The 26,885-nt window shown below is 39.7% G+C and overlaps 2 protein-coding genes and 2 long non-coding RNA genes across 7 annotated transcripts; all 4 read right to left on the bottom strand.

The window, feature by feature from the left end:
* Positions 1 to 1,824: 1,824 nt before the first annotated feature.
* On the bottom strand, positions 1,825 to 6,557 carry ccna2 (cyclin A2). 2 transcript variants are annotated; one of them, XM_010897217.4, is made up of 9 exons: positions 6,449 to 6,557; positions 5,899 to 6,174; positions 5,290 to 5,545; positions 5,064 to 5,170; positions 4,643 to 4,866; positions 4,139 to 4,343; positions 3,932 to 4,045; positions 3,051 to 3,184; positions 1,825 to 2,824 (listed from the first exon to the last, which is right to left on the bottom strand). In XM_010897217.4, exons 2-9 carry the CDS (start codon positions 6,112 to 6,114, stop codon positions 2,773 to 2,775), a joined length of 1,308 nt encoding a protein of 435 aa, XP_010895519.1. In that variant the 5' UTR covers positions 6,115 to 6,174; positions 6,449 to 6,557; the 3' UTR covers positions 1,825 to 2,772. The 2 variants fall into 2 exon arrangements, with proteins under 2 accessions (XP_010895519.1, XP_019900763.1); XM_020045204.2 differs by lacking the exon at positions 6,449 to 6,557 and having other exon boundaries at positions 5,899 to 6,442.
* A 205-nt stretch (positions 6,558 to 6,762) lies between these two features.
* Positions 6,763 to 17,274, bottom strand: bbs7 (Bardet-Biedl syndrome 7). Of its 3 annotated transcripts, XM_020045208.2 has the most exons (20): positions 17,169 to 17,267; positions 16,838 to 16,897; positions 15,093 to 15,158; positions 14,897 to 14,959; positions 14,517 to 14,692; positions 14,092 to 14,278; positions 13,647 to 13,719; positions 13,443 to 13,559; positions 13,093 to 13,223; positions 12,856 to 12,940; positions 12,259 to 12,361; positions 11,189 to 11,381; positions 10,972 to 11,046; positions 10,830 to 10,898; positions 10,514 to 10,653; positions 10,005 to 10,169; positions 9,320 to 9,429; positions 9,083 to 9,186; positions 8,860 to 8,983; positions 6,763 to 7,222 (listed from the first exon to the last, which is right to left on the bottom strand). In XM_020045208.2, the coding sequence occupies exons 2-20, from the start codon at positions 16,871 to 16,873 to the stop codon at positions 7,089 to 7,091; spliced, it is 2,151 nt and encodes a 716-aa protein (XP_019900767.2). In that variant the 5' UTR covers positions 16,874 to 16,897; positions 17,169 to 17,267; the 3' UTR covers positions 6,763 to 7,088. The 3 variants fall into 3 exon arrangements, with proteins under 3 accessions (XP_019900767.2, XP_010895520.2, XP_010895521.2); XM_010897218.3 differs by having other exon boundaries at positions 16,838 to 17,274; XM_010897219.3 differs by having other exon boundaries at positions 6,764 to 7,222; positions 10,830 to 10,895; positions 16,838 to 17,274.
* Positions 17,275 to 20,824: 3,550 nt separating this feature from the next.
* LOC117594413 lies at positions 20,825 to 21,911 on the bottom strand. The gene is made up of 3 exons (XR_004575717.1): positions 21,871 to 21,911; positions 21,637 to 21,699; positions 20,825 to 21,512 (listed from the first exon to the last, which is right to left on the bottom strand). It is a non-coding gene; the product is annotated as an uncharacterized LOC117594413 (long non-coding RNA).
* A 137-nt stretch (positions 21,912 to 22,048) lies between these two features.
* Positions 22,049 to 22,478, bottom strand: LOC109615602. Its single transcript, XR_002196600.3, has 3 exons — positions 22,345 to 22,478; positions 22,179 to 22,251; positions 22,049 to 22,088 (listed from the first exon to the last, which is right to left on the bottom strand). It is a non-coding gene; the product is annotated as an uncharacterized LOC109615602 (long non-coding RNA).
* Positions 22,479 to 26,885: the final 4,407 nt, after the last annotated feature.

Raw genomic sequence — 26,885 nt, 5'->3', positions numbered from 1 at the left:
TAATCTTGTTCCCCATCTCCGTCTGGTGGGAGTGTGGGCTATGCTCCGCCCTTTCTCAGGGAGGTTGTGGTTAGTTGGTGTCGCTTTGGTCTGATGCTTGGCAAAGTGGGAGGCGTTACATCCTGCCTGGTTGGCCCTGTGTGGGGTCACCTTTGAACAGGGTCACAGTGTCTCTTGATCCCTGGTCCGAGCCCCTAGTTATAGTATTGTGTTCGGGGACTAGGGTCAGTCTGTCCTGTAGTAAGTCAGTTGTTTCCACTGCATTCATTCGTGACAGGTGATAAGGGTCAGTTAGAAACATATCCTGAGGTATCCAGAAGGAATGTTCTCTTTATATTTCCTGGGGTCCTGAACCATTGGAACATCCCTCAGCACAACCTTGCCCAAATGACACATAGCTGGGCTTGTCCAAAGTCCTCCTGGATGTGTTGTAGATCAAGCTGCTGCCTGATAATTGCTGCAACAGCCCATAGCCTACCACCTGTTCAGCAGCTGAACCAGTGTCCAATTAAAGATTCTGGACACAGGCCACATTATTTTACTGACCTGTTTGTCATCTGAACATACAAAAACATTGATTTGGTTCATAAGGTCATGTACTCCTATAATCTTCATCCAGCACAGCTAGAAGAGGCTTGCGCCTCCAAGTTTCATTCCTGTTAGGGAGTTTTTCCCTAGGTGTCACAAATCAATTATTGTTGCTTGTTCATTGGGGTTTCAGGCTGGATACACAGAATAGTGTTTTGTGACAACTGCTTTTTAAAGGGCTTTATCAAATACATTTGATTTAAAGAGTGATTGAACATTTGGTCTTTGTTTCTGCAAACAGGCTAGCTAACAAAATCAGTTGACTATACCCCAACATTGAATACCTCTACCTTAATCAAATTGAGAATATGTAGTAACACTTGAGTTACCTTTAACCAACAGTGCACAAGCAAATGGAAGCATTTAATCAAGAATGAGCTCAAACTGTAAGGACTAGTTCGGCAAACAATATACCGTGAAAAGCAGTTTTACCAACTATAGACTCATGGGGTTGCATACGTAGCTCACAAACCACTTATTTCAAACAACCATGCAATTCAAATTAAAAAGCATGTGTAGTTTCAGATAAGAGAACCCTGGATTGTAGCAATAAAGAAAAAAGGCTTTGGATTTAAAACAAACACACCTCAATATGGGTGAATGAACAAAAACCATAATGACCTATACGTCCATACAGTACATCAAGCAATTGCTAACAAAGAGCAATATTATGGATATGTGTACAGGGGAACTGAAAGCCATCCTACTTCCCACACCAGAATTAGGGAATGACATGAAGTGAGAGTTCTGAGGCATTGAAACCTAAAGACCAAGTATGAAGTTAATGGAGCTAAAACAAACTGTCAAAAATGACAAGCAACTCATTGACAAAAAAAGGAATCAATGTGGCAAAACAAACATGGGCGCAGTGCAATAAAAACCACCAACCAAAACGAACACAACACAGCTGTGCAATCAAATGACTGCATACCCATTTGCATTCAGCAAATACACATTTGTAAAACCAGATAGTTTTTATATCAGATAGTGAGATAAGAGCTGTAGTACTCTGCTGCCACCAAGAGGCCAAAACAGAAAGACATTCTACAACCATTAATGGATTGAAACATTCACTTCCCAAATGCAGAGCTTCTGAAAACCACAGGCCAAGTGAGTTTTGACTCCAGGCTCAAACAAGTCACCAATTATGCAAAATGTCAAAATTACAGGTAATGGCCAAGTTTTAGCTGCATGGTGGAGAAAAATTAAGGTCACTTGAGAACAACCTGCAAAACAGAAATGCTAATACAAGCAACCACTGAAAATTAAAAAAAGCAGTCAAGAATAGTAGAAAAGCATGTTCTTCAACAAACCTACTTTGTACTAATTAAAGCCAGGAAACCATGAATAGTATTTGACTTCAGACACGCACAACTAATTAGTGGCCTGTGGTACCTAAAGTAAAACTCAGTTGGGATCCACCGTCTTAGAACAGAGTACATGGGACTACTACTTTGAACATGGTTAAGTCAGATACAAAAAGCCAAAACAAGAATAAAACATTCTTTGTAGGAATGGAATTTATTTACAAGAGACATTTTATAGAGTGTAAGACGCCTGATTGATAACCAGTGAACTCCAAGAAGACCATTGAGGTAAGTGATTTCAGAAAAGCAGGCCGATCATTCTGTCGAACGTCAGACCTGAACTCTCAGTTTAAGCTGGAGTAGCATTAACCAGAATACATTTGTGCAATAAGAATATCAACAACCACATCCATACTGCTCATATAAAATAGCTGTCACAGAAAAGCCAAAAAAAAGTACAGTCTGGGAAAAAATAAAAAGCCTAAATATTCACAAGTGTATATTAATTGCAGGGGGAAAATGCGCTGCGCATTTATTACAAGAATGCAGTGTGAAAGATGCATCTTCAACGGCTTTTTAAGAAATTTAAAACCACGAAAGAACACCTGTCTAAATAAGACGAACACCACACTGCTTGATTAACTTCAATGCTCAGGCATGAATCTAGCATAAAAAGACAGGATTGGACATAAAATATTTTAAATTAAAACCTCATTAATATCACCCACATCCTTAAGATAGATAGCGGGTTCAGTTATTGAAATTCTGGCAATACAGGACTCAGAGTAGAAAAATATGTGGACAAAAAAATATTTGTTAAAAATACAGCCTCCCATTACAACAGTTCTTTGTATTGGCAAGCACAGAAAAAATGAAATTAACTTAAGGACAGTCTCTCTGGGGGAGTCAAGAGAGAGACCTCTTGGTACCTGGAGAGGGGAGAAAAGTAAAATTAATCCACCAGGTTTAATTCAGACCAATTAATCCATAATCACCATATGAACAAGGAGTTAACTCTGAACAAGGAAATGTTGTGTAAGCTCACCAGCCACTTCATAAAGTAGCATAAACTCATGGACACCCATGTGCGTTTTGGCCAAAGACTTGGTGAATACAGCTTTAAACGTTTGGAAAACCTAAGAGGGGTTCACTTACTTTGCGCCCTTGTACTTCTCCCGCACAGACTGCTGTGCATGAGAAGTGGCATTGAGGTACAATTGGTGCAGATCCTCTATGCAAGGCATCAAGTCTTCTAGAGTGTAGCCGGTCACCTCCACCAGAGATTTTGACTGAAATAAAAAGACATGACTCAAAGAAAACACTAACACATCCAAATCAGTCACATCTTCAAACATTTCTATGATTAGACCGTGCAATGGGGAAAGACTGTCCTCCCCACATCAGTTTTGGCTGAAAGCAGTGGGATGGACTCCAACCGAAGTTGACAGCAGCACATGGCCACCGGAGGCAGCAGCTTAGACCAGCAGTAAACCTTTTAGTGCTGAAGTTGCGGCTGCGAAGATGACACCAACAGGTTTAGGCTACAGAGAAAGACACTGAAAGAACTGGCTGCTGACAAGTTCTAAAAGCAATGGTGTGTTGGTGTCATGTCTGACGTATCATTAAAACATGAGTCATGAGCGTTACCATCATTTTAATGTAAGATGTCAGACGCTCTAACCACTAGGCAACCTACGTGCTGTCCTCCCGGCTGGTGGCTGAACTACCCCAGCCGTTTCGGTTGAATATATTCAACACGCTCATACGTTTGGGGCAACATTCTTATGTTAACATTTTTTATAAGCCTTGTTTTAAGATACCATGTAGCATTATTTAAAAAGGTGGTGTCACACCCATTCAGGAAACTCTCCCTGTTAGAACAGATTAGCATTAGAACTTTGTCTTTACCCACAAATCCATACAGGATGACAATGTCTGCAAGAATAGTGAGACTGAGCCCCTAACACCACATGAACGCACAACGAAGTTAATATGGACAGAAGCACCTGCTAAATGGCATTGTTTCCCAAACTTACCCATGAGCCTCCTGTGATTACATTGTTTGCCACAATAAAGGCAGCAGCAGCAGTCTGAGAGGGGAGGTACTTCAGGAACGGGTCAGAGTCCACTAAACTGAGCTCCCCAAGGAACTAGAGACAGAACGTTTGTCATACACCAAGAACAACCAATAAAAAAAAGGTAAAGATAGATATGAAGAGAAATAGAATGAGACCTCTACTCACCATTGACAAGCTCTCCACCTTGTTGCTTACAGGCTGGGTGAGGAAGTACTGGGTGAGAAACTGGTTGATGGTCGGAGAAGCCAGATCAAAGGAGAGCACTTTTAGCACCAGATGCTCCATCCGCAACACTTGCTTCTTTGTGTAGGTGTCATCTGTGATGTAGACAAACTCTGCTACCTCTGGGGGGTAGATCTCTTCGAATTTACTGCATTTGAAAGAAAACCAGTTATCAAAGCATGACTGACACTTTGAAATGACAGAAAGCACAGAAGCATTTGTCAGTATGTATTTCTAACAAACCAGGTAAAAGAAAAGCTTCCATTGTAGAAATTGTATTTCAATGACATACCAACATGAGCTTATATAACTGAGATGTCTGCTACATAACAGTTTCTAAGACAATGTGCTTTAAAAGTAGCATTCATACAGGGCCAACAGTCCCCGGTGCGCCTAAATTACATGGTGTTACAATTGAAATGTTGGCATCCCATCTACAACACTTACGCAGCCAACAACATAGCAGCGGTTCCAACCAACTGCAGTTTCCCCCGCAGGACAGACATGGAAGATAGGAAGCGGTCGATGTAATTCACAGCAAGATACAGCGTCTCATTCTGAAGCTTGTACTCTTCTCCAACCTCCACCAGCCAGTCAACAAGGATGGCCCTCATGCTGTTGGTGATGTCTGGCTGCTTTTTCATGTAGCCTGCTTTCGGCCTGGACTTAACCTAGGGACAAGACGTGCGAAACACACTCGAGTTACAGAACGGCCATGCGCCATGACGGAAACGATGAAACCTGCGCATACAAACGGCCGCTTGTCGGTAAGGTTTAGATGTGTGGGTGCGAGGAACGCTTGTGGTCATCATGCACTCAGTTAAAGGAGATCCCAATGAATACAAGGAACGTGCATCGTTCTGCTCACCTCCATCTCCCTAAGATAAGTGTGAATTTCTGAAATGTACTCCGTGGCAGCATTTACATCCACTGGCCTCTCCTCACCTTCAACGACAGACATATCCATGGGTGAATCTGTGGAGGAAAATAAGTTGGAATTTGAGGATCTTATTCAGACTCTGGCATATTCCTATCAAGATTTAATAAGGTACTAAAAATAACATTTTCAAAGGTTGAGTTGTGTAAAGAATTACCTCCAAAACTAACATCCATGTTAGAAACACATGTTGTAGGTATGTCAAGACAGGCAAGAGGCTGTCTTAGCCGGGTAACAGCTGGGTTCAGTTTCAGGGGGGAAATCTCTGTGGAGGCCTTGGTTGCGAGAGACACCTGTTTCTTGGCGCAAGAACCATCTGGCTCATCCACATGAATCTGAAAGGCAGGCTGCTTGTTGCCCAACTTCTCTGCGTAACTTTTAGATACTTCATTCTCATTTTTACAGGATGGCACCTGAAATAAGGTCAGATTAAGTAGCAAAGATCAGAAATACTTCAGTACCAAGGCTTGACAATGAGTGTGCTAAACCCAGACATTTTCATACAGTCATATTAAAGGTGAAAACAGAAAATTAGATTTTCATAGATTAATTTGTAAAAATTGGCCTTCCAATAATAAACAAGAGATTGACAGCATAAAATGGCGGCCTTTTTAATTAACAGTGGTACATTAGCACGCAGGCTAGCCACCAGCTCAACCTGCAAAACAGTCATGCTAGCACGATAACCAAGCTATCTAGCTAACCAACAACAGTTCAGTCTATGGTGGTTAAAGTTAGCCAGCCAAGCTAACTATAAGATACCAACCTGTTTAGCGCCGCGCTGAGTTTGAGGTTTGCTCCGTTGGTTGTTTTGCAAAGCACCCAGGACAGTCCTTTGTGGCGCTTTGGGGGCAATGTTTTCCTGGTTGTCGGCCCGGTTTTTCATTGCGCCTCTTAGCCTGGATAGCATATTTTCTTGATTTTGGTACTCTGGCAGTGGAACATCAACCGCGCTTCCTTGTCCTTGGTTTGATCCAGACATGTTTAGCTAGCTATCGACCTCAGTCCCACGGGTAACCTTATTTGCACACCAAACAAGTCACTGTAGAAATGTGCACTTTGTTAAAAGATTAATAAAACTTGATGGTAAGGAAGTGAAATAATAAACCGATTTAGCTACAAGTGATATTAGAAAGGACAACCCGAGGCTTTTTACTGTAGCTTACAAGGTTGCTAGTTAACACACTAACGTGGGTGTTGAGATGGCAACGCAAATAGCTTCAAAGTTGATGCCACAAAATCATATTTTGCATTAAAACACGATATTAGCTAGCCATTCTGTTTGAAAAATTCTATGAATATACTTATCGACCAACCTGCTAACTAGATAAAGCCCCTTGTTCCTCAGAAAATCTTCATATACAAATGTTGCTTTTTCTCAGTTCAAGTAGCCCGCGACTATTAAATTGGCCTATCACAACCTAAGGCGAACGTTACGTCACGAATCTACGGCGGCTGATATAACTCAGATTGAACGATTAAAGGAATGCACAAGCCGTTGAGATTTCAAATTGTATAATTTGTTGTCAGCTGAGGCGGGACAAACTGACAATGAAGATTGCGAATTTGCTCTATGTAACTTTAATTGATATATGATACAAAAAATGATGACCTCCAAAATTACAAAAACATATTGAAATATATTTTCTATGATTATAATTTTTGTAGTCTAAAAAGATACAATTGAAGAATGATACAGCAAACCTAACAAAAAGAGTATAGAAAATAATATTACAGCTATAAACCAACAAAATATAGGTCTTATTGCCAATGGAAATTAAGAAATTCCATATGCATATGCTATTGACAGTTAACTTAAATACTTCATATTATGTTACATAATTCTATGAATATCTCACAGAAAAACTAATATAAATAGTTAACTATATACAATAAATCACAATACAAAAGATATTACAAATACAAAGTCAAAAATGGTTGTCCCAATGTTTGTCATTATGCCTCATTAAAGAAATTCATCAAAGAATCCAGATCGTAGTTATCCAAAATTTCTAACAGCAATGACACCTTTGTCTTCACATTCTGTCCTTTGAATTTAAATTTGTCGATGAAGAGGTCTGTTATCATACCTGGGGAAACACAAACACACACGTTACTGTGAATGGTAGTTGCCCTGCCATTTTGGCACATTTTATTTAAACATACAAGGCCTCCGTCACTGGTAAGCTTGATTCAACACCTGGCTTTTCCGCCTTCCCATCTTCCAAGTCAACAAAGTCTTAAGGCAATCTAGCTCTGCAAAGAACCCGGCCTGGACCGAATCGCTTAGAAACCGTCCAAAGATTTGGCCTGTGTGATCAGTACTCCCCCTTGACGAGTTCTCAAAAGTTCTTTCAAGCTGTTCCTAGTTTCTAAGCAGTGGTCATCCCCAAATCCGGATCCGCCCATGTAGAACATTCGTAATATCTCTCTGATATCACAGTTAGCAAAGAAAGCTGAAATATTTGCTCTCAGCTGGATAGTCAAGGACACATCTTTTAACCCCACATCTCTTTTAACCTGGTTTGAAAGTCTAAAATTACAGCCTACTACCCATTACCTTTTCAACCTTTTCAGTCATCCAAAAGATCCTGTCAAAGGGAGTTAGATTTGTGCAGGTTTATCAAAAGAAATCAATTAAATGTATCAACCTTTCCAGGGATGCCCCTATCTGCCTAAGGTAGTGAAAACTGTTATTATAAACATTATAATGTTTAACTATAAAACATTCTAAAAACATTGAATAAATGTTAATCACAGAGCTGACTACTCTATCAAGCAGGAAAAGGACATCAAGATTACATTCAGCAACCCAGTGAAAATTTGTTTTGCAAGCAATATCACAAGGCCACTATAAAACTGGTGTTAGTTTCCTCACTCATAGCCTGACTGTTTAGGTTGAGAGTGTCCAGAAGAGAGTCAGTATAATCATTATAGGCAGGTTGAGCAACAGCTACCAGAAATGCCCTCAAAACCCTCAGAATCAGGTCACTGGAGAACAGACAGAGGCCGATGTGCTTGACATTTTGCTAAATCCCTGTAGAACTAGTTCTACCAAACAGAAAGCTCTTGGGGCAACTGGCAACAGCCATGATCTCAAAACTTCCATGACAGGCAAAAAGTACTATCAGATTTCTTCCATTCCATACCTCCCTAAACTGATCCATGCACACTCCTTAAAGCCCATAGGAAGCTTCAGAAATGCCAACCCTATGTGCATTTTCTAAAGCTGCCACCCTAAACCTTGTTGTTATAGTGTAGTTGTTTACTATTTATTTAAGTATATTGCATATTAACATATTACTGTATAACTATTTAGTTATATTTGTAGTTGCTAATTATATACAGCTCCGGAAAGAATTGAGAGACCACTGCACCTTTTTATTTCCTTTCCAAAAAAGTTGAAAAGGAAAGTTTTGAGTGAGGAACAGAAGCTTTCAATTTGCCCTGGTCTCTTAATTTTAACCCTTCTGTTCCTCACTCAAAACCTTCCTTTTCAACTTTTTTGGAAAGGAAAGAAAAAGGTGCAGTGGTCTCTTAATTTTTTATAATCATATATAGCAGATGGTTATAAATTGGTGTACTATTCAGGCTGTGACTGCGAGATATACCAATAAAACCTACTGCTACTATTACTACTAAACTAGGCTACGGCAATGACTGAAATTGCATTTATTTTCTTCTAGTGAAGAGAGCACTGTGAAGCAATAACAATGTTAGGAGCTACCATATAATCTTTCCAGGTGAGCTGGTTGCTTCTTGTATTCTTCTAGCAAATAGGCAGCCTCGTCTAGAATGTTACGATACTCAGGGATGAGGAAGTCTGCAGTCCCCTCGTGAACCTGAAGCTCCTACAAACAAACACAAAAATATAGACACCTGAGCAAGTGTTGCGATACTGAATATACATTTCTGTTAAAATACTAATTGTCTGCAACGTTGGTACTCACTTTCAATGCGTCAATCAGCTGAACCTTTTTGGCTAATAGCAGCTGATACTCGAGTTTAGGGTGAATCATCTTGAGTGTGTGACCCACTGAGTCGTCATTGATATCTGGAGCCACAGAAACAAGATGAGATGAAGGCAATGAAAACATTTTAGCATGAACATTCTATGTTTCACTCCTTCAATCCAAAACATTTCATGTATTTGCGTAAAAAGATGAAATAACTGGTTAAGACCTCACCATAAGAAATGTTGAGATTGATTTTTCTTTTGGTGGCTTCTTTGGAGAGGACATCTTTCAGTATGGAGATGGTAGAAATGTTGTCTGACTTGAAGTGGCTCTCCCCTTTACTAAAATCACAAAAGGGGGAGAAGAAAACCCTTTTTTATGTGTTAAAGGGGCACTGTGTAGAATCCTGCTTCTAAACAATAACATGACTTGTCTCCTACATATCGTCCCTTACCCAACGAGAACGGTATGGTACTAGCTAGTCCAGGGGGTTTAGGGTTGGAAGGACAGTACTACGCCAGAGTCTAAAGTCAGTGTAAGGAGATTACAAGATGTTGTAAACTGATAAACGGACCAGTGAGAATGTTTAAATGGAGAATGTCAGTGACTCAGATTAATTTGGTAGAAAAATATTATCTGAAACATTAATTTGAAACATTAACTGCAAATTTATAATTTTATAATATTGCCCCTTTCATTTAATGAAATATTGCTGAAGTCAAAAGTAAATCGTTTGAGTGTTACTACACCAAGCTTATTACAGATTCTGCTCATTAGATCTAGAAAGTGGAGGCAAAAAGTCTGTTACTGTATGTGCACTTGAGTTTGCACTTTTGGGATAAGCTGAACCAAGCATGCAGTTTGTCAAATATCCCTGAGGCGATAAATAAAATTGCATTGAATTTAAAATTCTAACCAGTATGTGGCTTCCAGCTGCGTTCCAAGGAAAGTGTTCTGGAAGTAGAAAGTTATATTCTCCCCGGCTGGGGTCTTCTCTGGGACCTCTGGCAAGCAGAAGACCACCCAGGAGTGGATCTCTGCAAAGCTGAATTGGCCAACTAGACTCAAAGTATTCATGGGTCTGTATGGATAATTTAGAGAGACAGAAATAGATAACAGAAGAGAGAAAAAGAGATTGAGTCAAAAAATAATTAAGCAGAATATTAAACCGTCAATATTTGGTAAATAGCAGTTTTGGGTTAAATGCCTTGCTCAGGGAGAGAACAACCTTTATTTTGGTTACAATCAGCAACCAGGGTGGCTACCTACCCTCCCCCTCCTACCCCACATCTTTATTTCTGTCTAGAGGAATTAAAGGTTGCTGACTACTGCCTTAAATACAGCCCAGGTGACCTCAAAGTCAAGTGTTTCAACAGCCTGGACAGGTATGGCAAAACTATACTAGGTCTTCATCCTCCTCCCCACCTGTCCTGGTCGATGGCGTGTGTTCTCTGGTGAAGAGATAAGGGTTTGATGAGGTACTGGCGGACCTGGCAGGTCTTGGGTTGCAGGCGTGGGGTGATGTAGGCCTGTAGAGTACCGTACTGGCCCTCAATGGACCTGACCTGGAGAAGGGAGAAAACACAGACAGCAATGTATGCCCATAGCATTGCAGAGATAAATGGGTTCGCTCACTTTCTACTGGAAGTAAAAAATGACAACTCGCCATGAGTAGGATTCTACACAAATAGTAATCGTTAACTTGAGATTTAAAACTTCCTCTTGAAAAACAAACTCTCACCTTCAGCTCAAGCCGTGTAGTATTTGCTTGGCATCTGTATGTAGCAAGGAGGAAATTTCCATTCGGCTGCTGGAACAGAGGGCATCATTTAGTGATTTAAGGAATCAAAAGCATACCTACTCTCACCTCTATGAACTCTCACCTCTGAATCACATTCGCTGAAACTCACGACAGCGGAGTTCTTGTCAACGTCCAGCAGATCAATCGGTACGTCGCTCTGTAGATAAAACCATCCTTTCATTAACCTGTTAGTTGATGATATAAAAATCCACGCTGCAAGCAAGTCTTCATCATGAAAAATGAACAGTTTCAAACGTTTCACAACATCAAAAATACAGAGCCGGGTCCACTTGCTCTACCTGCAGAAGCAGGTTGTCGATGGCGGTCTGCACTTCGAGGGCGAGGCTGTAGCTGGCATCGTCCTGACAAAGGGTGAACTTATCGTTGACGCTGAACATGGGCACAGCAGAGACAGCCGTGCTGGACTGGGAGGTTTGCTGGTACTTTTCGCGCCCCTGAAGGACTTTCATCTGCAGTTGGTCAAGCTCCGCCCTGAGAGGGGATGGGGTAAATCCAACTGAGATATGGCTGTCACATGTAACCCTCATAGATACACTACCGTTCAAAATGCTGGGGTCACTTAGTAGGGTCCTTGTTTTTAAAAGAAAAGCATATTTTTGTCCATTAAAACAACATCAGATTGATCAGAAATACTGTGTAGACATTGTTAATGTTGTAAATGACTATTGTAGCTGAAAACGGCTGATTTTTAATGGAATATCTGTATAGGCATACAGAGGCCCATTATCAGCAACCATCTGACCCATGGTTCCAATAGCACATTGTATTTGATGATCCAAGTCATTTTAAAAGGCAAATTGATTACAAAACTATTTTGCAAACATATTACCACTGCTTGCAAAAGATTGGAAAAAATTTATATGGACAGGCAAATCTATCACAAAGAATAACATTCGTCAGATGCAGTGGGAGGTGCTTCAGGAAGCATGGGCTGAAATCTCTTCAGATTACCTCAACAAACTGACAACTAAGATGCCAAAGGTCTGTAAGGCTGTAACTGCTGCAAATGGAGGATACTTTGACAAAAGCAAAGTTTGAAGGACACAATTATTATTTCAATTAAAAACATCATGTCTAACTTTTTCAATGACTATAAATGTCCTATTCATTTTGCTATATTTCCTACTCAAACTCATTTCATGTATGTTTTAGAAAACAAGGACATTTCTAGGCAACCCCAAGTATTTGAATGGTAGTGCTAGCTAGCTACTAATGTTTGGTTAAGATACAGGACTGCTATAATTAAGAAGCAGTTAATTTCAGCCTTGCCCCACACTGTTTCTCTTGTGAAGTTACATTATTATCTATTGTGAATACCGGCAACAGCGACAACTGTCCACCAAAATACCTAAGGCTTGCCACTTTGCTCTGGGTCTCACGGCTCATCTTGACTTCCTCTCCAGGGCCCGCCTCTGCCTGCTGGGGCTCTGTAGTCAGCCCTGTCACCCATCCTGGAAACACACACATGGTGCCATTGGAAGTGCCTTTTAGGGCCTGTCGGGGTCACTCTTCCCTCTCATCTAGGTATCAAATCCCAATGCTCCAGAACAATGTAGAGGCCATTGCCCTGCAGTCTTTTGAATGGAATGTTAAACAGACGCTAAACAGGCGCTCTGAGTCTTGTTGGTCACTAAATATCCCAAAGCACTCATCAATAAGAGTAGGTGTGTTAACCCCACTATCCTAGCAACATTTCCAATATGGCCCACTTATCATTATGCCCAACTCATCTTCCTTGGCTGCCAATTGGCTCATTCATCCCCTCTCCACACCTGTAACTAAAATAAAATGTATTATAGGTACTAAAATGAACGCAATCTCTAACTGAAGTCCCTCTAGATAAGCTAAAGGCTAAAGGACTGAAAGGACTGAAATGTAAAGGTAAAAAGAACAGCAAACTGTCAGCGGACATTACTCCTCTGTCCACAGTGTGATAGAAGCTCACCTGTGTATGTGGCTGTCAGAACCTCATCATAAGACTCCTTCCCAACACAGCCACCCTGGATAGAGGTGATGCTTTCCGACAACACCTGGACATGTCCAAAAAAAAAAAAAACAGACATGGATTTAAGCAGTATCCTCTAGACTTAAGGAAAGAAATTGTCAGAGTTTTACATGAAAAAGAATAATTCCCATTAATGCTGACCATTAAATGCCGGATAAGAGGTATGTTCGGACTCACATGCTCAAAGCGCAACGTGGGCTCGTTGGAGCAGTCAAACCCATAGACCTCCACTGTCCCGTCATCCCTGCCAACCAGGATGTCCTTCACCCCGTCACCCATGATATCAAAAGTGTCCATGCACAAAACACCTATCGGCAGCCACCACAGAAGAAGAAAATGGAAGTAAACTAATAATAATAACACATAAACAGTGACTGTATACACGCTTAAACAAATAATATCTCTGACTAAAGGATGTGACTGTCATTAACACTTTTAAAACATACAGCATAAACACAATAGTAACTGTGCTAATTGTTCAGAGTATAGAAAACAAATAGTATAAAGATATTTTAACAATACTGTACCTCCTTTCTTCTTCTCATTACCAATCTCCCATTTAGAAGAGGATGAGCTATCTGTAATCCTAATCAGTCCCAGTTTGCCATCTATAGTTCCATAGAGGATGTCTTCCCCATTAGTCCCTATATCAGACAGAATGGTAGAATATCAGTTCATTGTACAGGTACGAGTGTAATTTGAATTTTGTAATATAAGGATGTTGTACATACCTCCATCTCTGTTGTACAGTTCCAGAACGCAAGGTGGTCCGGGGACTTCAATATCGTACAACAGCTCAGATCCCTTGGGTCAAGAAAACTCACTGAAGAAAACTCACACTCAATGAAGTACTAATGTCCTTATACTGGATTACTTTTACACAACTTGAATTCGCCCATTTGCTAGTTTAAGGGAAAGATTAACACTGAAACCCTGTTATATTAAAGTGTAAACCATGATAATGACTAATTACTTCTGTAACCTGTATATCATAGCAAATAACGCACCTCAGGAGCCCCTCAGAACAGTCCTTAAAACAGCCCTAAGAACAGCCCACACCCATGTTATTTCGGTCAGATCCCACATCCTCCACACCAATCCCTCCGTATTCAGACCCTCTAACCAACATCAGCAGCAATATACTGCCCCCCCAGGCGTTACTGGCCAAATCTTTACCTTTAACACCCTGAGAACGCGGTCCTGACATGCCAACACGGGGACGATGCGGCCCAGGTTCTCAGCAGGCAGACACACGATGTCATTGATTTTGTCCCCGGACAGATAGTAGTCCTGATCCTTGCAGTCACAATAGTGGTTGTAGATGTAACTTGCGCACACAAAAAGATCTGCTCCTGAAACGTGCCTGAAAAACACATTGTACTCAACGCAATTCAAATCAAATATTTAACAAATTTAAAACACTCCTCCTTATGTATACACCAAATTAACTATATACATCTTTTTTGCAATAAAGGGTAGCCTACAAACTTGCATTGACATACTTCTGAGTTATTTTAATCCCTGTTGACATCACTGTGTGTAGGAAGCCTGGAACCGAGGCAAGCTAACCTACAATTCGTAATCAAAAAGTTTAAACTCACATGGCATTAATGCTTTCTGTAAGGTTGGCCTCAAACGACAGGAACTGTTTGCCTTTCTTGGTGAATCCCTTCACCTCAGAGCCGGCACACACAAAAATCTTCTCCTGCGGGGTTCCAATCGCCCCACCAAGGTCCAACCTAGCGATCTTCTGCCCTGGCAAGGTCTTAAACACAGGCTGGAAAAGATTCAACAACACAATCCACATTCAACAACACAAATGTATTTATTTAGTACATACTGACCAAAATGAGCAGCTTTACCGGAGCAGGTATTCAGATGAAGTCTTTGAAAATGGTTGGATTCTGCAAACATTGGTTCCACTTTGGTTTTGCTTAAGCAAATCATGAATGTGTTTGAATATGTAAAACTGGGTACGTACCACAGCTTCTCCTTTTTTCATCCCAAAACAGGTTATAACTCCATCATAATCGGCAACGGCAACCTGTAGCAAACAAAATGACACCTTAAAGAGTACTTGGGGCACTGTTCAGACACATTTCTTCAAGCATGTTCCACACCAACCACTGGGTTTATTTATTGGCCATCTCAAATAACTCCCATTCACTTTACAGTACCTTTTGGGTTGCTTTACGTCCCACGGCAGGGAGGAGCCTCATGGTTTTCTGCGAAGTCACCCCAACCTGTGTGGATGAATGTGACAGGCGGCGTCAGGACATGACATTGGGTATGTTCGATCAGTAAGCAGAAAGCTGTGGACTACGGATGTCTGAAAGTCAAATACAGTTGTTGTTTTTTTTTAGCAAGACCCAGATCAAACGGGCAGTGTTGCCAAGTTTTTGTAGAAATTTCCATGTCTTTAACCCTCGTATCACAAGTAAAAAAACTAAATCAGATATGCATAAACATTATCAATAAGTATTGTTTAGGGAGTGGTCTTATATTTCACATTAATATATCCACAGTTATAACATGAATCATGGCATAAATGGTTTCTGTTTCAGTCAAGTATTTGCTAACTTTCCTTATGACTGGTTGACAAAAGTAATGCTTCCCACAAAATTGACATGAAGGTAAACAGCAGTCACAACCTCAAGACTTCTGGTTTTAGTAAAGTAGGACCGTGAATCCCATAAGAAGTCATTGCCACCACCAACTTACTACGAGGCCCCTCTGTTATCACCAGTTGCTGATGACACTCAGAATGCCTTCCAAGGAGTGGTAACGGGTTAAAGAACTCATCAACCCCTATTAACCTATCATTATTATTTAAATTGGGTCATTTACAATGTATGAGTATGAGTAAATGTATTCAGTAAAAGTTAAACATTTTATTTAGGAGGTATATCATATTTTATGTGTCCAGTCTTGACATCAGACATACAGAATGCACATAATGTTTAACTTTTACTGACGTTCATACGTGGTGCTCTATTTTCTTCTGTAAAATCTAAGTGCCCACAGGAGGTTATATTTCTCTCTGCCTTCACCATCGATAATCTTCTGTCCCTCTGCTCTGAAATGTATTCCTCAAATGACGAATATGTAAATGGAGGGCTAAGGCTATATGTTAACATGGAGGGGCTAAGAATATATGGTAATATGGAAGGGCTTAGACTATATGGACACACCTGGCTTACAAATTGATGACATATGCCACAGTTAAGTGTCTTGTTGACTAACATATTTGGTTCATTAAATCAGTTTTTTGTAGACCCTTCACAGATACCTACATCATATGCTGTCCAACTATAGAAGCAGGGTGCGAAATAAAACTTGTAAAAAGATTGAGATGGTTGTTTCAGTTGGATAGGGGGAAAGTATTTTTTTGGCAAGACATGTCTGTAATAACCTCACCAGGTATTTTGGCATTCAGTAAGTCACATTATGTCCATAATCCAACACACTTTCAAAGTGACCAAAGTTGGTCAGCATCTCAAGGTGAACCAAAACAGCTTAATCCCAAAGGATCCTGATTCCCTTCTCCTTCCCCCGTCTACATGCATGTTCAAGGGCGATCTAAATGTCAACAGTAATATATGTTACCTGATTGTTTCTATAACAATATTTGTATCAGCATCACTAATGTAACTATAGGTCCCTGGTTCTTAACTGTGATCCAGATTCCGATCTCGCCAATTAAAACCGATATACACGGTCCATTTCTTTTTTGCTATTTTACTTAAAATCAGATTAAAAAGCAAGTTTAAAAGCAAACTATTTAAAAGTTAGCATAGCATGATATGTTACGTATATGTAGGGTGTATAGCAATCAATCTCCTGTACTTTACTGTAGATTGGGTACTAGATAGACAGCAAATTATTAGACATCTAATATTACATAATAACATACAACAGTTACCTGCAGATAATCAATTCGATTGAGGTTGATCTCCATGATATTCCTCTCTTGATGTATCTACTAAAATGTGCAGACAATCGGTGTGCAGTTCTGATTAACGTGTACAGTCAAGTTCGCTAATACAGTCAGACAGTTGTTAGTTAGCTAGCTAACAATAAGCAATGTTAGCAAATAACATCTATTCAGATTGGGATTATCCTGAACTGTACTGTATTACTGTAACGGTAGGCAGGGATTAGCCTAGTTGGCTAATTTAACAGCAAACTCGGCTAACACTGTATTCGCAATTGACACGTTACACACTGACCACCGTTTTCCATATAGCTAGTACCTGGTTGTTTAAGTAATCTAAATCATAAAGCTTGTTACATAATTTACATTTTAAAATTCACTTGAGTAACATCTGATTCTGCAGTTGCTATGGACAACAAATTCGTTTGAAGAAGCTTTAGGATCATTGGGCGATGGTGGTGTCACTGAGATTCAAGGTAGATTTTCATTGGTTGACTGGGTCTAGTATTTTGTAGCACAACGTTACAACCACAGATAAAACCATAGATGTAAAAACCTCCGGTTTTCGCATGTTGCCTTCAAAATAAAACTCCGCGGTAAAACGCGATATGTTTGATAGGAAATTCATATTTTGTACAGCTATATATGCATGTCGTTAAAATATATGTTAAAAGCAATATATACATGTGAAAAATGATGATTTACATAAGATAAATAATATTATACGGTGGAGCACATATGAAATCATGAAGTGTATTTTTGTTTTTAATTTGCTGATGCTCATTACTTAAAAAATGTAAAGGGGATGTAAACCACCCCCCAACCCTCAATGCAATTCACTGTAATACACTATACTTGGGGATAAATATGACCTCATAGCACAAAAGCTATGCTTAGGAAGGACGTTGGACGCCTGCCCCCTGCCCCACTTGCTTCCTGTGCCCCTTTATAGTGGTTTGTAATTGTTTATTCGGTTGGGGCTTTTAATAGAGCATGGTGCGTAAAACATATTTGATTAAATCTGTTGGATAGAAAGTATGTAAACATATTCTGTAAGAATGAAAACATTGTCTAAATTTAATAAATATATTTAATATCTGTATACCGTCTATATTGGCATCTGCTTCATACTGCCTGCTCAATCTGGACCCTAGAGAACTGATAACCTTTTCACCTTAAGTCCATTACCTTGAAAGGCCACATCAATACAGTTAGGTCCGGAAATATTTGGACACTGACACAATATTCATAATTTTGGTTCCGTACGCCACCACAATGGATTTGAAATGAGACAACCGAGATGCATTTGAAATGCAGACTTTCAAATGCAGACTTTCAGCTTTAATTCAAGGGGTTCAACAAAAATATTGTATGAAATGTTTTGTTAGTGCAACCATTTTCATACACAGTCCCCTTATTTCAGGGACTCAAATGTAATTGAACAAAATAACACAATCATAAATAAAATGTTCATTTTTAATACGTTGTCGAGAATCCTTTGCAGGCAATGACTGCTTGAAGTCTGGAACACATGGACATCACCAAACATTGGGTGTCCACCTTTGTGATGCTTAGCTGAATCTGGCTGAATCTGAGCAGACAATATGAAAACAACTGGACCTCTTCTCCACTCTCCTGTTTTCATGCTGAGGGAGTGAAAATAGTCGAGGGTGAGGGTAATAATAGACACTCCAGTGCAGCCTCTTCCAGCAAGTGTGCAATGATGCCCATACCAGCCCTAGTGCTTTCCCACTAGCTTGGAGTTTTCACATGTTGCTGGAGCTTTGTTCTCAACTAAGAGTCACATAATTGTCATACTCATCAAATCATTCAGTGACCCCTCGTGCCATTGTCATCCTGGAAGAGACCACTCCCATCTGGATAGAAGTTTTTCACCATAGGATAAAATTTGTCAACCGTCAGTATATTATAAGAGACAGACAATTTTGGATTTATCTATCGTACTTGAAAAATGGGTATCTATGTGTCAGTTGCCTGTGTGTATCTCCTCTCCCAGGATTTGAACCTGGGGCCTCTTGATCTGCAATCAAATGCTCCACAGTCAAATGCTCTACTACTGAGCTTTACCCCTTGTTCTGTACTTGCTCTGAAGTGGAATCAACTTCCCGAAAATGATTTAAATGGTGGTTTCTCTACAGGGCTGATTGCTCTGTCAATCAAAGGTGCGATATAAAGGTTTCATTCACTTCTGATTGGTTAATAATCTAGTTAGGCCTTTCTATCATGACAAAGAATATATTTAACCCATTAAATGACCCGGGTTAAATGACTAGCATTGCAAATGCATCTCTATTCAAGTTTCAGGTTCAATGTCTATTATCTCTAACCTTTATTGGTCAGCATTAGCCACTGGGACTAGTGATGGGCAACTGTGGCTTCCTGAAGCGTTTGAGGCTTTCATCAAAATGGTTTGAAAATCGGTTCGATTTCTCGAGGATTTGAAACTCACTGCAAGGTGGTGTCACCTGTTGGTCAGGAATAAACATCCAGTGTTGCATGATCATAGATGTCTTTTCCACATCATCCAACATGACTTTGTAGCGCAGTGGTTAGGCATGCCCTTCCCGAAGGGAGGTTGTAATGCCCGGTTTGTATCCTGTGTTCTTCTTGCCTTTCCAGCTAGCACTTTTTAACTCTGCCTCCGTTCTAATGTTTTATATTAATAAGACAAGAGTGTCATAAGATACACACAATAAAACACAATATTATACAATACAATAAACAGTATTGTTTGCTCTCAAAAAGTTAAACATTATTGGGATTCGATCTCACACCATAACAAGCAAGAAATTGGATGGCAGCAACCAATTTATAAGCCAGCATCATTGCGTTTTTACGTTTTTTACTTTTTTCGCGGCCAAGATACTTAATTGACCAACTGCCTGATTTATATGTCTTGCAGGCTTTTGCCCACAGAGTGGACAAGAGGTTATTTTCAATAACAATATATATTAGTAATCAATGTACTATTTTTGGTCAAAACAGCATTGTTAAGCAAAAACTAAAATAAATAGTTGAACATACTAGGTGTGTAATAAGGTGATTACATTCCTCTGATTTAATGTGTTTTATGAGCCACCTTAAATCCTTGTTAATTATGGGGTGCCGTTTGTAAAATGTTGCACGTTCTTTAATCCTGCTCAGTTTTTGCACATTTAGCACTGCCAAATGTACACATTTTCAACTGTAAATTTTTCAAACATTTGAGAAATTCATGCAATAACTTTTCCAAGAGTCGTGTTCTGCAGTAACTTAAAATGATAAAACAATATATTAAATGTAAATGTTAAATGTAAATGTTAAATCTAAATGTAAATGCTAATTATAAATGTAAATGTTAAATCTTCAAACGGAATATTACTGCCATTACGGTCATTGGCCACATCTGGCGGTTGCCTCAAATCGGCAAATCCAGGTGATTGAAAGAGCGGTTGCAGATAGCATTAGGGCGGCTCTTCAGGACTGAACTACACCATTGCCCTCGGTTAATTCTGGAATTATATACCTTAAATCCTTGTTAATTATGGGGTGCCGTTTGTAAAATGTTGCACGTTCTTTAATCCTGCTCAGTTTTTGCACATTTAGCACCTCCAAATGTACACATTTTCAACTGTAAATTTTTCAAACATTTGAGAAATTCATGCAATAACTTTTCCAAGAGTAGTGTTCTGCAGTAACTTCAAATGATAAAACAATATATTAAATGTAAATGTTAATGGGTACACCCAGGAAGCACCAGGCTGCCAAGTCTGTTGACAGTACAGTGTTGTAACTATATATCCATGCCACAAAGGACGGTAATAGTATGCTTTTTGTCCAAATACAGTATGATTCTAGTCATGCTGCCACTAACCAGCCACCCTCACCTTCAGTCTGACACTTACCAATACACTTGCTTATCAATGAGGTAACGTGCATTGATTACAAAGCTGAACAGAGAAATTACGCTAGTGGTTACAATCACCTGTCTGTTGTTTTTATTCTAATTACAAAAAACGGAAAAGCCTAGTTAAAAGGTCGACCGGCCTCAGTCTTGAGTCCCAGTGTTGCGTCCCAGGTAGCTGAGAATTGCCGTAGCCTGTCAATCCATTGGATACTTTCATCAGCCAGTTCCAAGACAAGGTTGGGTCGCACTTTTCTTGATTACAGCAGATCAGATAGAAGTTCAACAACGCATTCGGGGCAGCACTGCTTCTCGCACCTGCACGCAAACAATCAGTTACACAGCATCTATGTGATTGGTAAGACACTATTAAATAGGGAGGGCTAAAAGAAAATCACCCACACCTGTACATGCCCAAGTGAATTATATCCCACCCGTGTCAACCAATCACACACACAAAGTCACTCTCATGTGAAAATAACCCAAACCAAACCTCCTCAGCTGCTACCACCGGCTCCAGAGAGTCCCGGTCACTTTGTCCAGCTCTCCTTGTCCCATCATCGCCAAATATAGTATTGCAGCTTAGCAGCAATATTGGTCGTGCTGGAGAGGTCATTCATATTCACGGCAGGTCCCTTGTACCGCTGCGACATCTTACCCCACCTGCACGGTCAGCTGCCTCTTTCTGGTATCTGGGGATCTGGTTCTGGACAGCCTTGTCAGTGGCATCCCGGTTGGAAGGATTCTTCCTTATGGCTCCTGTAATAAAGTAATCAGATATTGTACTTAAATGGTCTGACATGATTTTGAGAATTGGATGACATTCAAGACAAATGAATGTCATAAAGACAACATGCTGGCGCAACTATAGTCTTGTTTTTACCTGATTTTAGTGCCAGCTGTGCCATCGGTTTGACATTCTTTTCACTCAGACGTTTATCAGAAGCTAAAAAGCACAATGAAATGTCAATAGCTTAACAGTGAAATAAACAAAACTGCCATATACATGTAATTTCAGAAAGGCTGTACAATATTGCATTTTAATAAAGGGCACACGTTCAGACAAATGCAGTTTCATTAAGACAAGATGCTAGCGTAACTATAGTCTTGTTTTTACCTGATTGTCGAGCCAGCTGTGCCCTCAGCTCGATCTTCTCTTCAGTCAGCCACTTGATCTTCTTCAAATGCTCTGAAAGTAAAGACAGACAGTTAATTATTCAGTCCTAAATATCTGGTTATTTTACAATCAGAACTCAAATCGCAGTGTTCGCCAAAATGTTCATTCTTACCTTTATGTGCAGAGCTAAAACTGCCCCCTACCTCTGCCTTCTTGTCCTTAAAAATAAATAGATAAAATAAAATTGGAAGCAACATGCTTTAATAACAAGTTAATCATCTGGGTTAAGTGAATGAACCCACACTTACCTATGTAGCAATCCTCTACATGAAGTATGTGGAGTATGTCTCTGGTGCCTTGGAGTACTGTGCTTGCACCATCCTAAAAATAAACATAAAAGTTGGCGAACAGGTAAATATGATGAAACCAAGTAAACATTTCAGCAATTACGAGATCAACATGTGATTCACATACCTCCAGGGCTGCAATCCACATGGTGTTTTGGTGTAGATGTGCGTCCTTGGGGTGGTCGGGGCCATGGTGGTTCTCCATGGTGTTTTCGGTTTGCTCATAGTTTTCTTTACTTTTACCGGTGCAACACCATCCATGACATTCAATATTTTGGCATTAAAATGATCCAGGAGTAAATCAACTGACTCAGCACTTATTGTTGGAGAGATAGCTATGGCTTCAATAAACTGAGCATTGGAACTCTCATTAATGTACCTTTTCCTAACAGAAACAGAGTTTACTGGAACATTTGGGGTGATAAGTGAATCAAAAACGACACAGAAATTAAAATACAGGGCCAAGTATTTAACCATGACAGAGGACATTTCGAGACCTTTAGAAATAACCAGATCTAGAATGTGGCCTTGAGTGTGTGTGCGCTCTTTCACATGTTGAGTGAGATCAAAATGGTCAAGTAGTGCAAAAAGTTATTTGTCATTATTGTCTGTACTATTATCTATGTGGATGTTAAAATCCCCTGTAATAATAAACACGTTGTAATTACCTGATATAACAGAGTAGTTCAGCAAAATCATCAATAAAATTTGCAGAATACCGTGGAGGTCTGTAAATGGTACGTTGTTGTGCCCCCCTTTGGAACCAGGACAACTTCTGGAAGCATTGGGTGTTTTTAGTTAAAGGGTCAGGAGAGAGGGGGGGTGAATACTCTGCCTATGAGTACTGGCCTTCATGCTTATCTTGTTAGGGAATGGCATTCCAATAGCGTGACGTATCATGACATCCCATGATGTTTGGATGTACCAAATCAGGTCTGAAATGGTCTTTACAGTTCCAAAAAACATAGAAATTGTCAATAAACCTTATCCTGTGGTTGAGGCATGCCGATGTCAGCCATGTGTTCAGCCCAAGGAGTTAGCTAAAAGATTCAATTCCTTTCCCCAAGGTTGGAATGGGGCCTGGGATGAAAACATGTTGAAAGTTGTTTATTTTCTCCAGTAGCATAGAACAATTAATTTTCAGGATCTCAGAGCCAGTTTTCCTTTGTAGAATGTCAAAAGACCCAGTATGGATAATAATCTGCATTGCTTGCTTGGATGTGTAGAGAGAATAACTTGCTGTGTCTCTGACCGAAGTGTCAGCCATGGTTAGGTTTTCAGTCTTTGCCATTCTGATGCTTGGTTTTGTCGTCCCCAATCAAGGTAGTATCTGGCTTATCAGATGTGGAGTTAGCAAAGTTTCTTCTTTCCCTCGTCCTATCAATGATTTTAGGGCTATTTTTGGATTTAGGGTTGGTGCTCTCCTATTTGATTTCTTGCTGGATTTGCCTCTGCAGCGCATAGCGTCAGACCAAGTCCCCGCTGGAGTTGATGCCTTCGGTCTAGTCCCGGTGCTGTGCCAATAAGATGTGTCATTGAGGAAGGCTGGTTTGAAAGCCTCTGCGGTTAATCCAGTGGCATTTGCCCATGTCCAGGGCAGAGTGTCAGCCAGGTCCGTGACTGAGTGATTTAGATTTGAAGTAATCCCTTGTATACCAATCTGTGTCTGTCCGTTAGCATTTGGTAGCTCAACCCCTAGAGTAGCTGCTACAGAGTCAATGAATTGTTCACTCTCAAGTATTTCCAGCTGTGTTATCGTCTCATTCAGCCGTTCAATCTGAAATTGCTCTGATCTGTTCACCAGTTTTGACTGTGTTCTATCAAGTATGGGGAAATCTTTAGAGCTCTCTAGCCTTAGGTTAGCCTGTTGTACTATGTTAGCATTAGCATTTGTTGATTCACCTGCGGGACAAGACCCACTGTCTGACCGGAGGAGCGCTGTGGTGACAACATTTTCTAAGCGGTTCCTCCAACAGCTGTCTTAGCTCCTCCATCAGAAAATCCCTCAAAAATACAAAAGAACTATGCTGAGGTCCTCTTTCAAAAATTACATAAAATTGTAAAAATATGATTAAAACAAATATAGAACAAAAATGAAACAAAGGTAAAAGATTTAAAGAAGATTAAAAGAAAAGAAAAAAAGAAAGAAAAGAAAGGCTGGCAAAACGGCAAGAAGCAGGAGAGTTGCGTTATGCGACTAACAGGCATGAAAGCATTATTTCCATTGAAGAATTCTGACCCATTGTCTAGGGAGGTGTTTTTGGTGAAAGAGAGGGAGGTGTTGCTTTGTAATTGAGGAACGAAGTAACAAATGCAGTTCAATAAAATTATAAAATTACAATTATCCATGCGAGAAATTAAAGACCAACTAAAATATAGTGTTGAACACTTCTGATTGTTCTCACATTTAATAATGCAATATCAAATGCATTATATTTGCATCTGTATAATGCTGTCGAATGATGTAATCGGAAAATGAGAAGGTTATTTGGCTATACCGCTAAGAAGCTTTGTCAGTAGTTTGCAAAACTGATGGGAAAAATTGTTAAACGATTGTGTAATTACTGTTATTTTATTTATTTCAATATATTACATGATTTACTGAACTTTCAATATTGTAAACGAATCACGTCGTATTTTTGATCAATTACAATCCTTTTGAATCATTCTATTTAACACAATGCCCGCAATCTCCCCAATATGCCTTACGCGAGATAATGTTCTTTCTTATCCCGCGGCGGGTTAGTTTGGCTCCGTTCCCTACTACGACCATACTCGCCGAAAGGGTTTGAAACACCCTACTAGTTGTAGAGCGCCTTGTCTTTTAAAACAAGCCTGTTCCGAAATCTGTGATGTCCGCAATCGCTTGGTATTTTTTTCGTTTCGAGCTAACTGGGTTGACATTTCGAAGAAAGCCTCGGATTCATGCGTCCCATCAGTAACTGGGACTGCCAGTAAGCCTGGGCTGCACTCAGTTGTTCTAGGATGACAGTCATGTCACACAGCAATTCACTATGGACGCGCGCAGGGCCGCACACACACACAAATAATAATTAGTATATTATACAAACAGGTGTATAGTACTGTTTTTCTAGTCTTTTTGAAGCTGTGCGTCCAATGTCGGTCTTTTCTTAGATGAGCGTTTGCCTCCTGCATTTCTTCGATCTTTTTGGTTCTTCCTGGGTCCCTCTAGAAAAGTGTGAAAGGGACCACTTGGGTCACTATTGAATGGTGAAATATTACCATACTTGTGTGTTCATAGCATTTAGGCATTTAGAGATTTGTGTTTTTTTTTAAAACATATAAAATTACATAGCTATAGATACTAATTCTGATACTTTTGTAAGTTTAAAAAGTTAAACAATCTTTCATATGTAATAAAACTAGTTCATCTCTTTTTTTTTTTTTTATCTGGCACGGTTATCCAGAGAGGGGAAACAAAAAGACACAAGGCGGCTGGCACAAAGATACCAATTTTTCAAGTACGATAGATAAATCCAAAATTGTCTGTCTCTTATAATATACTGACGGTTGACAAATTAAGGAAAAACCTGAATAATTGAGTGGAAGAACGTAATGAATATACAGGTCTTCATGATTCAATAGAGCAACTAACATCCCATGCTATGTGACTAGTATGAAACATTTGCATGCCCAGTTTGCCTTGATTTTGGATTGAGTTAGCAAGAGGAAACAATGTAAGTAACTTTGAAAGAACGTTCATTATTGGGACACTGATGGCAGGAGCTTCAGTCAAAAAGACAACTGGCTAGTGTTTTAATAGGAACAGTGACTAAAGTTACATCTGCAATTACATCTATGGGAAAGACATCAGTAAATGGCATGACATTTTTTTCGCTGTTCTGAGTAACCACATTTATCCTATGGTGAAAAACTTCTATCCAGATGGGAGTGGTCTCTTGCAGGACGACAATGCCCCCATCCACAGGGCATGAGGGGTCACTAACAATTATGACAATTATGTGACTCTTAGTTGAGAACAAAGCTCCAGAAACTTGTGAAAACTCAAAGTGGGAAAGCACTAGGGCTGGTATGGGCATCATTGCACACTTGCTGGAAGGGGCTGCACTGGAGTGTCTATTACCACCCTCAATCATTTTCACTCCCTCTGCATGAAAACAGGAGAGTGGCAAAGAGGTCCATTTGGAATTTAACAGTTGTTTTCACCAAAAGGGCTTATTTGTCCTGAGCTTGTGTAGGGTGACACCATAAGAAATAAAGTTTTATTTCATTATTATAATAATTTTAATTTAATATAGATCTTTTGAAGACATTCATTTTAAGTTAGTGATTAACCATTTTATTTGAATTACAGACTCTTATATCCATGACATTGCAAGCGAACTTGGACAAGATTCAGTACCGCTTCACAGGATTTTCTACAAGGATTTTTTTTTAAACAAGTTGTCATGATGAAAATATAGCTAGCTGGTGCTTGAGACTGTGGGTGTATTGTGATAAAAAAAAAGAAGAGGCAAACCATTTTACTGATGCTGTGTGAAATAACTAGATATTTGTTACCTGAAATATAGTACACAAACATTGTGACAGCCCACAATTTTTGTGACAGCATACAGTGAACCTTCAAGGGGGTATACTTATGACTGCATAATACTTAATTACAAGGAGAGGAATAGTGATTCAATA

This window comes from Esox lucius, chromosome 4 (assembly GCF_011004845.1).
Source record: "Esox lucius isolate fEsoLuc1 chromosome 4, fEsoLuc1.pri, whole genome shotgun sequence".
Lineage (NCBI taxonomy): Eukaryota > Metazoa > Chordata > Actinopteri > Esociformes > Esocidae > Esox > Esox lucius.
Note: the sequence above shows the minus strand (reverse complement) of the source record. Positions and strands in the feature narration are given on the sequence as shown.

Excerpts from the sequence above, each read along its gene's own strand:
- ccna2 (XM_010897217.4), bottom strand. The coding sequence starts at position 6,114 with ATGTCTGGATCAAACCAAGGACAAGGAAGCGCGGTTGATGTTCCACTG. Across the intron at positions 5,546-5,898 it reads CTCAGCGCGGCGCTAAACAG|GTGCCATCCTGTAAAAATGA; the intron begins GTTGGTATCTTA and ends ACCTTATTTCAG. Across the intron at positions 4,046-4,138 it reads AGGTGGAGAGCTTGTCAATG|TTCCTTGGGGAGCTCAGTTT; the intron begins GTGAGTAGAGGT and ends TTCTGTCTCTAG.
- bbs7 (XM_010897218.3), bottom strand. The coding sequence starts at position 16,873 with ATGGAGATCAACCTCAATCGAATTGATTATCTGCAG. Across the intron at positions 15,159-16,837 it reads ATCGAATTGATTATCTGCAG|GTTGGGGTGACTTCGCAGAA; the intron begins GTAACTGTTGTA and ends TCATCCACACAG. Across the intron at positions 12,362-12,855 it reads TCTGACAGCCACATACACAG|GATGGGTGACAGGGCTGACT; the intron begins GTGAGCTTCTAT and ends GTGTGTTTCCAG.